The sequence below is a fragment of the Lingula anatina genome, chromosome 4, assembly GCF_051362555.1.
Source record: "Lingula anatina isolate TDL-2025a chromosome 4, LinAna3.0, whole genome shotgun sequence".
Taxonomy (NCBI): domain Eukaryota; kingdom Metazoa; phylum Brachiopoda; class Lingulata; order Lingulida; family Lingulidae; genus Lingula; species Lingula anatina.
The window spans coordinates 24,802,906-24,820,041 of NC_141770.1; the positions used below are offsets into that span (position 1 = coordinate 24,802,906).

The following is a 17,136-nucleotide window of genomic DNA, read 5'->3' on the forward strand; positions in this document are numbered from 1 at the left end:
GTCTCCACAAATAAACCAAACTGATTTAACCTATTTATCTCTCCTTTGCAAATATTACGCTTTTCAAAATTGGAAAAACGCATTCTGTAATACGTTGAAATCAACATGTTTAAAGAACATTTTGTTACATTTTGGCTACACGCTGAAATGAGCACCTGCATCCGACCTACTTTTTAAGAAACATGGCAGACAGTGATAGCGATGAGGATACGTTTGTTACGATCGGAACGCCTTTGGAGCCCCTTGTGGAAGGTATGTTTTGGTACCGAAATTAAAAATCAGTTTTATACTTCGTGGTGAGACTTACAAACATTCAGAGCAGTTAAGTTTGTTTAGATTGATATAATTTAATTCATTGTTAAAATGTGTAAATATTGTGTTCTTAACACTGAAAAGAATGTGTGAGGTTGGGGGGGGGGGGGGGGGAGGGGGGGGGCACACATGGGGCCGTTGCGGTGGATTTTGTTCTTTGGTTTTATAGACCGTTTCCATCGTAATCACTGCGTCATGGAAAGCAACAGTGGTAAGAAAAGAACTTGTAACTTTGTGCAAAAGCAACCTTCAAGAATTTTAGGCCAAAGCATTAAATTCGAACTTATTTATTTTATTGAAATTGAATAAAACGATATACTAGTATATGGGTATGTAATTTTTTTAAAAAAATACCACTTCTATGAGAGGAAGAGACTTGTTCTTACATTACGTCGCTTGGTAAGTGGAGGTAGGTTTGATCACACTGACTGCCTGCAGTTATCAAGTTGGGCACATGCAAAATGTGTGTGTGTGTGTGTGTGTGTGTGTGTGTGTTTATTCCAAAAAGTCTAACATTTGGATGAAAAAGTCTCTTGTGTTTCAGATGCTCCAAGAAAGAAGGCACCTCAGGTCCAAGATGAAACAGTGCGAGATGAGAAAGGTAGACGCCGTTTCCATGGAGCTTTCACAGGAGGCTTTTCTGCTGGTTACTTCAATACTGTGGGCAGTAAAGAAGGTGAGGTTCAGTGGGATGTATGTATTAAGGCAAAAGTTACATTTAATATAACCATGTACTGTAGATATACCACAATGTTCAATGAAAAATGTTCGAGATGGATTGGGGCTGCGTTTTTTGTCTGCAAGAGCATATATTATATAAGTTTTGACTTTTAAGGATATTATATTATTAAAGGAAATGTTATATTCAAAGAAATTCATAAGGGTTTTATGCATTGTTGGATGAAGGGGGTTATTTTCTTCTTTGTCCCCTCCCTGACCTTTAATCTAGTTCTATACATTAATAACTTAAAATTTTCACACATCTTACATTCATGTATCATATTTTGTCCTTTTTATAAATTATGCAGTTTAAGTCATTAACACAGATATATTTACAGACAGGGAGCCAACAAACTTACCAAAACGTTTGTATTACTGAAAAACTTCTTTAAATTTATTGAGTAATTATAAACTTTACAGTAAACATTATACATTACTCATGTACCATATCCATATGTGAGTATGATATTTTGAGAGTATGAATGATAAGATTAAGTACTGTTGTATCATTTTGTAGGATGGACACCGTCTTCATTTGTTTCATCAAGAACTAACAAAGCAGAGACCCAGGGACAAAAACCTGAAGATTATATGGATGCAGAGGTATGTATGGGCATTTAATTGTACACCATATTTTTTCAAATTGGATCATAATGTACATATGATACTGAAATAAATTACTATTATGTAAGCATTGAATTGGTTAAAAGAATGCATGTTTAACACTTACTGAAATGTGATAATCTGGTCAGAAGGATTTTTTTTGTCTTACTAGTTATCATTGTGATACTATGTGATAGTAATTCACTATCTTTGTCTCAAAATTTTTTAAAGGCTGAAAATTTATTCAATCTGATTTGGCAGAAAAGCATGAACCACACTTTAACACAAAAAGACAGTAATCATCTGGTGATTTATTTGTGAAAAAAATCAGTCTTTTAACTGAACTACTTTAGGACCTTGGGGAATTTGGTATAGCGCCTCGCAAGCTGAAGACTGCAGACAACTTCACCTCGGAGCAAGCCCAGAAGAAGCATGCGGCTGAGAGACTGGAACATGCTGGTGTCTTCTTTACCCAGCCAGTATTACAGGACCTTATCATACCATCACAGTGAGCATTTTTTTCCATGTTATTAATGTTTCCTCTTGTAATAGTAGCATGATAAAAATTCACAATGTAAATCATTTACTTAATTTTAATTAGAATTAAAAATTTGTTTTCTACCTCAGGTCTGACATTTCAGCCCTTTCACTGACAATGTGTAACAATGAAAAATTTATTCAATGTTGAAAATTCATGAAAATAAACGTATAATGTTATGTTACTTTACATTACTGTGTTATATTATCATTCTATCAAGACTATAATAACATTATAGCATTATAATAATATGAAACAGATGGCTGAAGGGCCATTCTGAAATATTTCCCAAGGCAGCAAAAGCTATTTACCTTGTGAAAAGATTAATCTTTTCATACCTCACATTTAAGAAAGAAAAAGAATTAATCATTGTGAATTCCTTGTCCTGTCCAGGTTACCCATGGGTGTGCGCCTGCTGAGGAAGATGGGATGGAAGGAAGGGCAAGGTGTGGGCCCCAGGGTGAAGAGAAAAGCCAAAAAACAGGCCACAGGTGTGTTTGTTAAAGTAGTACTTTTTTCATTAGGATTTTTTCAAAACTTAAGTACATAAGTCATTTGTGATGTAGTAATATTAAGAGTCATGACAATTTTCTCAGTGCGTCTTTTTATAAATTTGTTTGATGGAAAATGTGCAGGTTTATGTGTCCTCTTTCAGCTTTCAGGAAATGTTAATTAATTTGGATTTCAAGGCCTTTTCAGTGTTTGAATTCTTTCTTAATTGACCAAGAGATATGCAATAAAAACTGTTGTTCTGTGTTTTTCGTAATTCTTAGCACAAGAAGGCAAAGTATATGGCTGCTCTCTGCCTCCAGATCAGAATTCTGATGTAAGTGTATAAGCTTATTAAATTTACAACTTTATGGATTTTTTCAATTTTTAGCTTTGGCCAGTCCAATTAGAATAGCTTTTTATGTAAAATGCTTGATAATATGAAATGATGTGTTTGGATTTTTGATGAAATGTATAATGATAGACACATTTTCTGTCAGTGTCTATCAGCAACTGGAACAATTTGAATACCTTTAAAGGTTCAATTTCATCAACTGGGAAAACTAACTTCTTTATCATTCCAGGATTCTGACTATGATGAATATGCAGCTGGGTTGACCTTTGCCCCAAAAGATGTCACCCCAATCAGTTTTGAAGCCAAAGATAACCAGCATGGTCTGGGGTACAGTGGTCTCAATCCAAAAGCTGCTTTACACTCTGGCCATATCAACTTGTTTGAGCCCTCTCCCATAGGTGGCAGCACTGTATCTGGTAGCAAGAGGGGCATCCGAGGAAAGGTTAGTAATGGAGTAGATACATTCAGGCATGCTACAGACATGATAATAACTGCGGGTTCAAGTATCTGCAGAAATCAAGAGATCATGGACTCTTCCAGTATTTTGCAGGCCCAGATACTTTTTCAAAATGTAATTTTTACAAATTCATGAAATTTCTACCCCATGTAGGCATTGTACTTTCCTTTGCCAAAAATTAGTGGCAATAACTATAGGTCAGTTCTGATCACTGAAAAAGTATGTACTAATCAGTGGTGAGTTGGAAATAATTATTGACCCATTAATGATCCTATTTCATTTGTACTGGTGACCTGACATGACTTTAGTTTACTATTATATTGGAAGCTGGCAACTTTTGCCCAGAGTGATGCCAATTGGACATTTATTTCTAATTCTTATTATTTATCTTAATGCCATGAAATTATTACAGGCATTTGGAGTGGGTGCTTTAGAAGACGATGATGAAGATATATATGGTATGGATTCCATGGCAAACTATGATAGAGAACTTACAGCTGAATCAGACCACAATTTTGGATGGACTGCACCAAAACGTACATCTAGGTTTTCAGAAGGTAGCCTTTGTCTTCTATTTAGTTATTTGCCAAGTTTGTTAATTGTGTGTGATTAGATATCAGCATATTATGTTTAATGTGTAAAACCCAGACATAGCGGAAGATTTGATAAATGCAGGAGTCATTCTCTCTCTCTCTGTCTCTCACGTGTATGTGTACAAACACTCGTACACATCCATGTTGTATATGCCTTGATGATTTTTGCAGCTTATCAGCATTATGAAGATTTAATTTTATTTTAGTTAACTCTTGAATGACACAATATGTACTTCAGGTCCACCTGGAGCAATAACAGAGGGTCCCAGTCATGTGACCAGAATATTGGAGGGTTTCACAATAGCCTCCAAACCTCTTCAACCAAAGAAATGCTTTCCACCTCCCCACATTCCCAGGGGTTATAAACCCTTCCATACGTTCCTGAAACCCAAGGAATTGTCATCTGCCAGTTCCTCAGGAAAATCTTTAGATGCTGGTGCGAGGGGAGCAATTTTAGGAGAAACGCCTGTGATAGGTATGTATAATTGTATAATCAGATTAACAGGGGAATGTGAAATTTTATGATGAAAGAGCAATGGTATACCACAAACTAAATCTCTGGTAGTGGTACAACTCATCTCCCCTGTGTGTGCGTGCTTCTTTTTTTACCAGAGAAAAAAACAAGGTTTTCATTATTTACAAAGATTTTTAAGAAACTTGAATTAGCCAAAGTAAATTATCCTCAAAATTTAAACATGTTAAGATAAACCTGTATGATCGTGAAACACCTGTCTTTCCCTTCAGGATCAGTGTTTGAATTGGTCAACTCAGAAGGAAAAGCTAAACTGGAAGCTGCCAAGATGAGTTCAACAACATTATCTGCTTCCTCAACATCATCAGTAACAACATCTTCAACCTCATCATCTGGAACATCGTGGGAAAAGGTTCAGGGTCCATTTGAAGTTAAACAGCCACTGCTAAAGACACCACTGTTTCAGGGAAACACAAGTTCTTTTAAACCCTTTGTGAAAGATCCAGCAAAGCAGGAGAGATATGAGAAGTATTTGGAGCTGAAGAAGCAAGGGGCAGTAGGTGAGGCTACTGTTACCCATGCAGATAAATGCTTTGTCTGACCTAACACACTGTCATTTTCAACACACTGTCACACTTTTAAAATTTTTGCAAAATGTAAAACCTGTACAATTAAACACTTAAACTTAAATGGCAATTTAACCTTTCTTGTCACCCCTAACACACTGTCCCCTCAAACACGTTGTCACACTTTTGAAAAAATTTGCAAAATACTAAACACGGCCATACATTTAAAGCTTACACTTGAATGGCAATTCAACCTTTTCTTGACTATAATTCCAGACTGCTATAAAACTGTGGCTCTGCCTCACATGACAGAGTGGGATATGGAGAGAGAGGAGGAAGAATTCAAGAGGGCAGCACAGCTGTTCAAACCCATGAGCAGTCTCATGGCCTCCAGGTTTACGCGGGCCAAATTTGAAGACCACCATGACGAGGTTGAGGTGCCCCCTGATGACAGCGTGAGTTTCTTTTTCCTCTGTCAACAAAGGAGATCATTGTTTACATCCTGCATGTTTGCAGATTTGAAAAATCAGGAAGTTCCTCACTCATTTTTATGTGATTTTCAGGATAGTCAGTTATTCAGGAGAGGTGATTATATCATGAAGATATTATGATTTTTAAGTTGTAAAGCCCAAATCAATTTTCTTAAATATTAATGTGCTTTTATATTTAATATTTAACTAAAGAAGATTTTATTCCATATTTTTTATATACCTTTACAGTTGTGATTTCAGTCTCTGATATTCCTTTCTGCTAGGTACAATCATGCTGGTAAAGTCACAACTAGCATAATCCCACCTAACACATTTAACTCAGTTTTATTTGTAGATTCCAGTCATTGACTAGGCAGAAGCACCCACAAATCAGCTATATGACACAATTCATCTTTTTTTTTTTTTAAACAAAAAATATTTGTCAAACTGTCAAAGCTCTTATCCATTTCATATATATACATTCCATATACCTGGTGCGTCCATAGAATACCTTTAACATGATGACTGATTCATGCAGCCTTTTTCTCTCAGTACTCTAAGGTCAGTTTGTATTGCAGACACCGATCAGCGACCAGGCCAAAGCTGCCCAGATGAAGATGTTTGGAAAACTGACCAGGGAGAGGTTTGAGTGGCACCCAGATAGACTGCTGTGTCGGAGGTTTAATGTGCCTGATCCTTACCCTGGGTGAGTGTGATTGTTTCCCATTGATTATAGAGGTTATTAAGCCCTTTGTTGATGTGCTAAACAAATATGAATGAATTAGATGTTTTAAGTACTTGAAATATATAAGAAAACCCATTCAGCTTAGCCTTTGTAAAGTGTCTTTACGATGTTAATTTAAAAGTAACTATGCTTTTTAGAAAGAATGCAGTAATATTTAATTTGCCTCATTAAAATGATTATACACTTTTGTAATTAAATACCTTTTTTACTTTAAATTTTTCAATTTACAGGTCCACTATTGTTGGAGTTCCAACCGTCAAAAAGGACAAGTTTTCTTTGTACAACTTCCTAAGTGTGCCAGCGGAGAAGAGAGCACCCAGTCCTCCTAAAGCCATCACTGCTGGAGGTAGAGATTAAATGAAATTAATAATTCATGAGGAAAAGGGGTTCATTTGATTAGATTTGTGTCTAAATATATAGTAAGGAATGTCTGGTGAATTTATGGTATGTTTTTCCATTTAGACCAAACGGTGTTTCTAACTAAAAGTCAGACAGATTGCTTCGTGGTTTTTTAATTACGTAGGTCAGATAGGGTAAAGATTATCAAGTCATTTTGAGAATTGTTAAAGTATGAGGATTTTTGTTGTTTTATTTTCAAATATAGTATCCTTTTATTTAATTAATTATATACTACTTTGAATCTTGATGTAATAATGAATGAATCAGACAGATTTTGCATTATTGAAATTGAGAAATGCATACACTTTAACCTTTGAAATTTAATTGAGACTGACTATGCATTCAAAAAAGGTGTTTCTGAACTCATTATATTGTATTCAGCACTTTCTTAGATAAAAAAAAAACCTATTCCAGATGAATCTGAACAACCAAGAATGCCAAAGAGTATATTTGATGCACCAGTCAGTAAACGTAGTGTGCTTCGTAACCCTGCCGAGAAGAGCAAAACAGAGAGTACAGTGAATAAGGAGACAAAGTCCACATCAGATGTAAATGATCTTGTGAGTTACTGACTGTGACATCATTTTCATTAAGGTCAAAACTTCTGACTCATTGGTCACTCATCCCTTTTCTACTCGGAAAGACGCTAATTCATGCAAGTTAAAATATTAAAATGGAAAATATTAAGTTTTTAAAATAAACTTTTAACTATGAGATTAATACCTTCAACTAGACTGTATAACTTTTTTCCCCAATCTTTAGTTGTCCTCAGTGAAGGAGAGTGAAGTCACGGTGGAAGGTCGCCCTCCCATGGACCTGTTCAAGGCAATTTTCCAAGATTCAGACTCTAGCAGTTCGTCATCATCAGAGGAAGAAGAGGAGGAAGAAAAACAAGAGGAGAAAAGCAGTAACAAGCAGTCCCTCATAGACCAACCAGTCATGGTGCCAACCCAACAGGAACATACCACAGGTAGAGTTTTTTTTTTTTTTTTTTTCAAAAGGAAAAATATGTGTAATTATTACATTTTTAAGATTCTGACGTAGTGGATATGGAGGTTAGTGAATTTTGCTTGTGAAAACATTTTCCTCATTGTTTTGGGATGGAAGAATACCTTCATGCAGGTGATGGAAAATTGCTAAGATTTTCAGGATGCTTTATTTTCTTCTGTATAAAGGATGCGCGAGCATAGTTACATTTTCTTTTAATTGCATGAAAAGAAGAAAAAGCAGACGGACACTCCACCATACCAGTTGAGAGCTTACAACAAAGGTTGTCACCCCCTCCAGCCATACAGACTAAAAATGGTACCAAGGATGAGGATGAGGAAATGGAAGCATTTGGGCCAGCTTTACCTCCACCATCAGCACCAGGAGAAAGTGAGTGAACGAGGAAAATGGGGAAACAACTTTTTAAGACTTTATATTTGTATGGACACCAGGATTTATAATTATTTTCAAAACAGTCTATTTTATTTAGTTAAATGGAATTATGTGGAAGAAAACTATTTTAAGAACATCAACATTCTGTGTCAGTTTTCCATGGTCTCTTTTAAAAGCAGTGATCCAGTTTTACAACAGCATTTATTAATTAAGGCTCAAAAGATTCTAGACCATGCTGTTTGTCTCCTCTTGGTTTGCACCACCCCACCCCATCCAAACTGCAAACTCAACAGTCTGTGGTGTCAGGACTTTCCAAATGACAGTAAAATTGAAGAGGGACCAGCAAAATTCTACAATTTTTTTTTCAATTATTTGGCCACATTGCTTCTTGAGTCTGTGGAATGAAAACAATCTTTAAACACAGTCTGAGTAGACATTATTTTTCTCCTGCAGGTCCATTGGCAACCCCAGGCTTCCCAAGTCACGTGTTTATTTCAGCATCTGAAAGAGGGGTGCACAGGAAACTGAAACATGCTCACAGGTCAAAAGAAAGTGACAGAAGTAAAAAGAAGAAAAAGAAAAAGGAAAAGAAGGTTAAGATGAGGATGTTTTCTGTTTTGTAGCTTCTGTAGATAAATCATTTTTTTGTTGTTGTTATTGAATTTATTTTGATAAACAGTGAAAAGATCTCACCTTATTTTATGCAATGAAAAAAGTATAAGATATAATCAAAGTACAAACCAATTATAAATCGAGAACTTAAAATAAAAATTTGAGATGATTGAAGATTATAAATAGTATCCATTGTGATATATCTTGTGTAATACAGGCCAAGTATAAGAAGAGCAAGCACAAACACAAAAGTTCCAAAAAGAAAAAGAAGTCGAAGACGTCAACTCCTTCCAGCTCAGAAGACAGCAATGGCGGCTCTGACAGTTCTGAAGACGAAAGCAAAGACCAGATACCTACTGATGCTGAGATTTTAGAGAGGTGGGCTGCTTTGCTTTCTTTCATTTCTTTTTCTTTTTTATTCCGTGCCTCTGTTGTGAAAGCAGAGATGAAATTGGTTCCTTTCCATCTGTCAAGTACAAGGATTTGAGAAAATACAGAGCTAGAACAACCAAACTTTGAACACAGAAACTTCTTCCTTGGTTTAAGTTTTTTTTTTATAAAGGTGCTTTTCACCATCATTAACAGTAATCAGAATGCATTCTTTTCTCAAAGATCAAAAAAGATATATGGATTAAGCAATTGAATTAAATTTGTTTCTTTCTTTTAGGCTGAAAGGACAGAGAATGAGGGCTGCAGATTTCATGTAAACACTTTGTTGACTGCGATGATGATGATGATAATAATGGCAACGATGTCCGATATTGTGCTTTGATTGTGTCTTTATATATGTCAGTGGGTTCACTGGTTATGTACGGAAAAACAGAGGTAAAGAACATGAATTTCTCCACACAGATGTGAGGACAGCTAAGAAACAAGAAGGCATTGACTTGAACATCCATTGTCCTACTGTGCAGTAAAAATGTCTATTTGGGAGTAGTGTTCTGTGTCGACCTGACTGGAAAGTTAGACACTTTTCTCTACCTGAGAACTTGTTACTATGGGTTTTTTCCTTGAACCTAAATAAGTAGCATCTGTCCGTGTTCAATTGAAAAGATTATTAGGACAATGTCCTAATCAGAAAAAAAAAATTGAAAATTGATTTGACAGTTTTCTGCAATAGCTTGTTATGAATTCACTTGTTATGTATGCTGAATGTGAAGTTTAAGTTTAATTGAATACATGTTATTATAACTACTGCTGAATTGAAAAATGTTGATACTGATATAAATTTTAACTATGCACCTTGTTTTTGTTTGTTTGTTTGTTTGCCTTTTATGTACAGACACAGATGTGTCTGTACATATTGCCATCACCTGCGTCTGTCGTCGCCGGCGCCGGCGCCGTGCACTTTCCTTGTAAACACGATAAGTGGAGGGCAGTTTTACTTTTTGGCTGTATATTTACAGAGCTGATGAATATTCATAAAACGCAGGTCAAGTTCGAAAATCAGCATGATCGGGCCATTATTGTAGAAGTTATGCTGTTTTTTTCACTTTTCAACATATATGCAACACTGTAAACACATTTCAAGGAAAACCGTTAGGCCTGTTGTCATGAAATTCATAGGAGTAATCAATCTTACTAAAACGCAGGTCAAATTCAAAAACCGGCATGCTCGGGCCACTATTTTAGTAGTTATGCTGTTTTTTCATTTTTCAGCATATATGCAACACTGTAAACACAATATAAGAAAAACAGATAAGCCAATTGTCATTAAATTCACAGGAATGGTCAATCTTACTAAAACGCAGGTTGAGTTTGAAAATGAGCATAATCGGGCCATTATTTTAGAAGTTATGCTGTTTTTTCACATTTCCTCAGATTCAATTCTTAGGCATGTAAACAGTTTCATTATTGAACTAATAAGATATTTAAAAGTGTTTGTTTGGCATTTCCTGCAATTTTACAACATTATTAGTTGATTATGTAAAAATGATGGTAAACTTGTTATCGTGTATTGTGTAATAAAGTTTCAAAAATGGAAATAAACTCATATCATTGCAGTTTGTCAGATTCAATCATTCACTATGTTCAGAATCTCAGAATGGAAGAAATTGGACATTTAACACTGTTCTATTGATATTTTTCACATTTCATCAATTTTCTTAGTTGATCTTATAAAAATGGCAGTAACCTATTAATTTTGTTTTGTGTTAAAAAAGTGTTAAAAATGGAAATAAACCCATTTCAGAACAGTGCTGTCTCGTTTACATTTTGGCATTTTCAAGTTGTGACTTTGAAGTTCCATGGGCCTGAAGACCTTTGCTAGTCACATTTTCTGAATATCCATAATACTAATATTTTGACCATTATGACCATTATGGGAAAACCATGTTACTTATGATTGCCAAACTTTCAAAAAAGAAATACAGGACTAAAATGCAGTCTGAGTTGGAAAAGCAGTCTAAGTGACTTCTTTTTCTGGAAGTTATACATTTTCAAAGTGTAAACTTGTCACATATTTTAATTACATTGGTATTACCTGTTGAGGATAATTAAAATTTGATGTTGAATTTGCAGTTCAACATAATGTATTTTTGCATCAGAATTGACAGTAGTCTATTTTGTGCATAGTTATTTCCTGTTTTTTGTCTGTACATTTGACAGCTTTGCTGCCTTGTTACAGTTATTGTGCTAAAAGTGCTTTCATATGACCAAGTTTTTGTTATTTTAAACAGTGTTGGGTTGATGGATTCGCAGTTTGAAAAAAATTAAATTCGCAGAAACCCTGTTAACTTAGAGGGGTATCATTGTCGGTTTTGATATTGTTTGAGAGTAGGGTTTAATTATATGTGCTGTCATAAGAGTCTATCTGATTTTGATCCAAAATTTTAATTTGTTGGGTATTACCGCATTAAATTACAGAATTTAATTTTCTCTCCGATTAAGGAAGTGCTTGCCGAATTGATCAAACCGTGTCACTGTGCTCAACACAATTAGCAAACAGTCTCTATGAAGCCGGTGTATTTATTGAACGTTCACTATTACATCGCGCTGATATCAGGCAATTCTTGTTATGCTCGAACTACATGAGAATTATTCCCTTCCCTACTACACAAACGCGCGCGCACACGCACGCAGTAAGTGTAACTTTGCTAGCGCACACATGCATGGAGTAAGAGTAACTTTGCTGGCGGTAAGCTACTGGCGTCTTTACCTAAAATCATCTGCTTAATCAATTCTGCTACGAGTTAATTTGATTTAATTTCTGTCTATTTACTTTTGGGTTGCGCGTCTTGCGAATAAACTATGTGAGACAATTCAGTCAAACAGATGTAAATTTCGGTTGCTGTTTGGGTGTCGTCTGCTTTACCCAACTAGTGATTCCTTGTCTGTAATCTGTTGCTCGTCACATTGTAGTGAACCGTTAATTAGAGCTGATAACATAAATTTGAATACATGTCATTTACATATTCGTTCAATTATAAATATATCCAGATGGATCTAAGCATGACAGTTTGCATGCGGTGAACTATTAATAGTATTGAGAGCTAATTTCCATATATGTGATCTACATATTCGTTAATGCAAATTGTATCCACAATTAAATTTTAAGGTCTTAAGGCATGGCATGTCGCATGTCAGTAATAGAAGTTAATCTAAAATGTAAATTAAGTTCATGTATAAAAAGAGAGACTTACAGACTGAGAGAGTTAGAGATAGTTATAGATACGGTAGAAGAAACCTGAGTCTTCAGGCGCTTGAATAAACCATGTAACAGAAAACTATTCCTGCCTGTCTCAGTTGTCTTATTGGTGAAAATGTAACTCTTAGAACAAGTGTATAACCACCGACCGGTTATTACAAATGGCGAGCTCCCAGGTTTCACCTTAAGCAGCTGAGACAGAAAGGCAGTTTATAGTCAAGATGCTGTATGAAGACGAGGACCAGTATGAAGACCCAGACATCTACAGCAGGCTGTTAGATTGTCTGGGTGGAATCAGTAGTGTTCTGAAGACGCAGGAAACTAGCAAAGAAGATGCACTTTTATTGTCAAATTCCCTTGCAAATCTGTGGGAAGTTATGAAAAAAGAAACAACAGAGTTTGACAACAGAAACGAACTATCTTTCGAAGCAATAATACGTAGCATTCAGATGGAAGCGGGGCAGAGAAGCAAAACGGATGATGACAGCTGTGGTGAAGATACCGTAACATGTAAAGAAGTTGGAGAGAGGATCCAGAGCAATGAGATTGTGATCAGCGGTGTTGCTAACAAATCTCCAAAAGATGAATTCCCTGGTGCCGAGATGTTGCAGCTCCCCGATGGAGGCAACAATAATGTGGTCAGTGACGTTGCTGACGAAGCAAAATCTCCCGAATATGAGATTTTGAAACCCTTTATGACCAGTGGTGATTCTGATGTATTAAATTCCCCTGATGCAGAAATGTTGCTGTTCCCTGATGAAGAGAGGTTGTCGCCCAGTGATGCTGAACTGTTGAAGTCTACTGATGATAAGATGATGAAGTTTCCCTGTGAGGAGATGATGAAAACCCCTGATGTCGAAATGCTGCGTGTTGAAGAGATGGCCACCAATAAGACCAAACTGATGGAAAATGAGTGTTACCAGGAAGACAAAGAAGAAAATGACGAACAAGCGAAGGAAAAGATTGAGCAAAAGAGATACTATGAGGACAATGACGGAAATGATGAACAAGTAATGGAAAAGGAAAAACTGCATGTAGGAGAAACGGACAATGATAAGGCCAAGCTGTTTGAAAATGTGTGTTACCATGAGGACAATGAAGAAAATGACGAACAAGTGAAGGAAGAGAATGATCTGCGTACTGAGGAAAGGGACAATGATATGGTGAATTTGAATATACCTGCTTATTACAAGGATAAAGACAGAAATGAAAAACAAGGAAAGAAAACGAATGACTTGTTTGATGTTTTAGAAAGAACTGAAAAACCTCACTTGAAAGGTATAGAGAAATGGAGGTACCCACCTCATTGCAAAATAAGGCATTTTTCTAATAAGTAAGTTGTCCATGAGTAATTTTTAATAATTATTTTTTCTTTTATTCAATGTATAAAATAAAATGGAGGTATCAACTTCTCTGGAATTTTTTTTCAATAAGGCTAGTAAATTGTCCTAAGATTGATTTTCATGAAATTTTCTGTTAATTTTTGTATGTGGCACTTTCCTTTATTTACATCCAATTTTTTTAAAGTGCATGCACCAGTTTTTATGTTGTGAAACGTGTACTATCTATTGACTGATTTAAGTAAAATGTGTAAAGCAGTCTTATAATTATATTTAAATGGGTGTGGCTGTCTATGCAAAGCTGAAGTTTGTTTAAAAAAGTCCCTTAATGCTTATGTGAAGCTAAAATTGTTTTATTATTGTTAAATCTTGGTTAACTTTGATTAGAAGATGTTCAAGTACTTTGTATTATAGCTTAACATTCTATGAATTACAGAGTATAAATAGGTGTCGGTGAAATAGGTTTAAAAAAAAATTTAAGTTCCTTAATTTTTTTTTTTTTTCGGTAAAAAAGGGAGATATGTGTAGTGAACCGTTAATTAGAGCTGATAACATAAATTTGAATACATGTCATTTACATATTCGTTCAATTATAAATATATCCAGATGGATCTAAGCATGACAGTTTGCATGCGGTGAACTATTAATAGTATTGAGAGCTAATTTCCATATATGTGATCTACATATTCGTTAATGCAAATTGTATCCACAATTAAATTTTAAGGTCTTAAGGCATGGCATGTCGCATGTCAGTAATAGAAGTTAATCTAAAATGTAAATTAAGTTCATGTATAAAAGGATAGACTTACAGACTGAGAGGGGAGAGATAGTTATAGATACGGTAGAAGAGACCTGAGTCTTCAGGCGCTTGAATAAACCATGTAACAGAAAACTATTCCTGCCTGTCTCAGTTGTCTTATTGGTGAAAATGTAACTCTTAGAACAAGTGTATAACCACCGACTGGTTATTACAACATGCTATCCAGGTTGCCATGGCATGGTACACATGGGTATCCGCCCAGCTGCTGAACGTCAGCGTGAACCCCGCCTGGGTGACCTTGGAAACGAGGGCTTGAAGTCGGAGATTTCTGTCGGATCTGAAGAAAAAAAGGGAGAAAGTGTAATTAAGAAAGAACCAATATTCTAAATTCATCCCGTATGCGTTCTTTGTTAAATTGAAATAAGCTGTATGGAAGGCAAAGTTATGAGAAAGGCGGGGAAGTTGAGGGCGAAAGTTTTATTGGATTTGAACTTGCTTGGAAGTATTTTATCAACACGATAAATTAATTTAACACTGTAAATTAATAACAGTGGTTTACGCTGATATATAACGTATAAGTAGTTGATTTCCATCAAGAGATAACTTACCTTGCATCTATACCGGCTAGTGATGCGAAGATCGTGGGCGTGAAGTCAAACCGGATGGGGAACATCACCTCGTGGACCCAGTTACACGGAGTCCCATTGTGCTGGCAGTAGGCACTTGCAACCTGACCTAGCTGACCTGGACATTGAGCGATAATATACCAGTCAAAAGAATAAATGAAATGGGACAGACTCTGCATAATTCCTACACATGTGGATCGTGAAGTTAGTTGATGTCACGCAAAGTTTTGAGTTAGACAATATTTATAAAATTAAGTGTAATTACCAAAGAAAAGTCCCCTTCCACGAGATGTGTTCGAGATAAAGTGTACATGTACTGTAATTCTAGTTAGAAGTTGAGTACTGTATTTACCAGTGCGAAGAAAAGCGCATGGTTTATCTGTACACATTTGTTTTATGCGCTCTGAAAATTTAAGGCGAAAACGAAATAGTCTATGTAAGAAGCAATAGAGCTAGAAAATAAGATGAGAGAAGGAGATGGGTTTGAGATCTAGAAAAATGGACTTACACTTAGCTGTGACGTACGGAGCACAACCCAATAGAAGACACACAATTATGGATGACAGACTCTTCATCTTGGACTTCCAACGTCTTGGCTTAGAACAGCACGGTGGGAAACGTCAAACACTATTTATGCAAAACACAAATTTACACAACTTTGGAGTCATGTGTGACAAACATTGATACCACCGAGCATAAAACGAGATTTGAAATGACAAACCTTTTAACTGAAGAATATAGTTTTCTGCGTTAATGTCATTATCCAGTTGTTGTAGTCGTTAGAAAAATCAACCCTTTCAACGTGAAATGGTCACAGACAAATCATACAGCGCGGTCTACAAGCTGCGAGCAGCGGCACGTTTTCCAAACAAAAACAGTTACACTGACCACTTAATTTGGACACAGCGTGCCTGGACTTAAAGCCATCACCTGCCTAGAGCCATCGCCTGCGTACATGTATGTGTCGTCGTCGCCCCCGTCGTCGCCGCTGCGCAGTATTCGCTGTGGACCCCATATAAATGGAAAACAGTTCGACTTAGTTCCTATTATTTTTAACTCACTTGAGTGATTTTTGGTACTAAAGACAAGTCAAATTCGAATAATAGCTTTATTGGACCATTTTTCTAGAAGTTATGCAGTTTAAAGTGTATTTGTTATTTATCACACTTTGGCATTTTCCAGGCGTGACCTGAACTCCCAGGGACTAGAGGGACTGTATAAGTTTCATTTTCTGAATGTCCATATTAGCAGTGGTAAATTATCAGAAGTGGAGGTGATTATAGTGCTAAACATTGCATAATCATTGACTTCGTCTTAGATCAATATTGCATCGAAATTGACAAATCATAAAAAACGTTCCAATGTGTAAAAGCAGGCTCGCTTTCCAATAGTTTTTTAGGTTATGCAGGCTTTACGATGCATGACTTGTGTAAAAATCCATAGAACTGAAGCCTTATGCTAGTTAGGGCCTACATTTTCTGATCTCCATGTAACCTGCAGTACTTAGTAAAATTGGCGATGATTATGCTGTTAGGTATTCAGTACTATTCCATCACAATTGACAGGAAACCCACCATTTCGTGACCCACCTTAATTTTACTCACCGCAAAATGACTTAATTGGACAACAGCTACTACAATCAGGTAAATGTTGCAGCAGCGACAGGAACCACTACTACTACAACGGTTGAAAATTACTTATTCAAGGCATCGGCGTCAGCTGAGACCTGAAACTGTCATATGTGTCACATTACTAGAATGACAAGCACGTTATTATACCTATATAAACCACAACATGCAGACAAGAAGTTTAGTAGGTTGTATCATATTTCTGCAGTGGAATTATTTTCAACTTGTTGCTGATCAGAATTCATACGTTAAGATCAACCGTTACAATGAGATAGATATCTAGATATGATGTCGACAATTAAAGGCAGACCAAACAAACAATAAATGCTCATAATATATATAGGCAATAGTGCCGAGACAAGTAGAGAAAACGACTAAAGGACACTTGCCGCCTGCATGCAAACCTTGAAATCTATATAGATCTA

At 36.0% G+C, this 17,136-nt stretch overlaps 2 protein-coding genes across 4 annotated transcripts; one reads left to right on the forward strand and one right to left on the reverse strand.

Moving 5' to 3' along the window:
- The first annotated feature begins 5 nt into the window (after positions 1 to 5).
- On the forward strand, positions 6 to 9,957 carry LOC106156685 (G patch domain-containing protein 1). 2 transcript variants are annotated; one of them, XM_087010620.1, is made up of 19 exons: positions 6 to 252; positions 857 to 988; positions 1,550 to 1,635; positions 1,989 to 2,143; positions 2,567 to 2,664; positions 2,947 to 2,999; positions 3,247 to 3,459; positions 3,887 to 4,031; positions 4,306 to 4,542; positions 4,812 to 5,099; positions 5,382 to 5,560; positions 6,154 to 6,281; positions 6,551 to 6,666; positions 7,134 to 7,279; positions 7,482 to 7,689; positions 7,938 to 8,096; positions 8,553 to 8,692; positions 8,929 to 9,089; positions 9,379 to 9,957. In XM_087010620.1, the coding sequence occupies exons 1-19, from the start codon at positions 183 to 185 to the stop codon at positions 9,416 to 9,418; spliced, it is 2,754 nt and encodes a 917-aa protein (XP_086866746.1). In that variant the 5' UTR covers positions 6 to 182; the 3' UTR covers positions 9,419 to 9,957. The 2 variants fall into 2 exon arrangements, with proteins under 2 accessions (XP_086866746.1, XP_086866747.1); XM_087010621.1 differs by having other exon boundaries at positions 7,941 to 8,096.
- A 1,700-nt stretch (positions 9,958 to 11,657) lies between these two features.
- LOC106151517 (uncharacterized) lies at positions 11,658 to 16,681 on the reverse strand. Of its 2 annotated transcripts, XM_087010626.1 has the most exons (5): positions 15,972 to 16,681; positions 15,592 to 15,710; positions 15,066 to 15,201; positions 14,671 to 14,794; positions 11,658 to 12,062 (listed from the first exon to the last, which is right to left on the reverse strand). In XM_087010626.1, exons 2-5 carry the CDS (start codon positions 15,656 to 15,658, stop codon positions 12,021 to 12,023), a joined length of 369 nt encoding a protein of 122 aa, XP_086866752.1. In that variant the 5' UTR covers positions 15,659 to 15,710; positions 15,972 to 16,681; the 3' UTR covers positions 11,658 to 12,020. The 2 variants fall into 2 exon arrangements, with proteins under 2 accessions (XP_086866752.1, XP_086866751.1); XM_087010625.1 differs by lacking the exons at positions 15,592 to 15,710; positions 15,972 to 16,681 and adding an exon at positions 15,349 to 15,520.
- Positions 16,682 to 17,136: the final 455 nt, after the last annotated feature.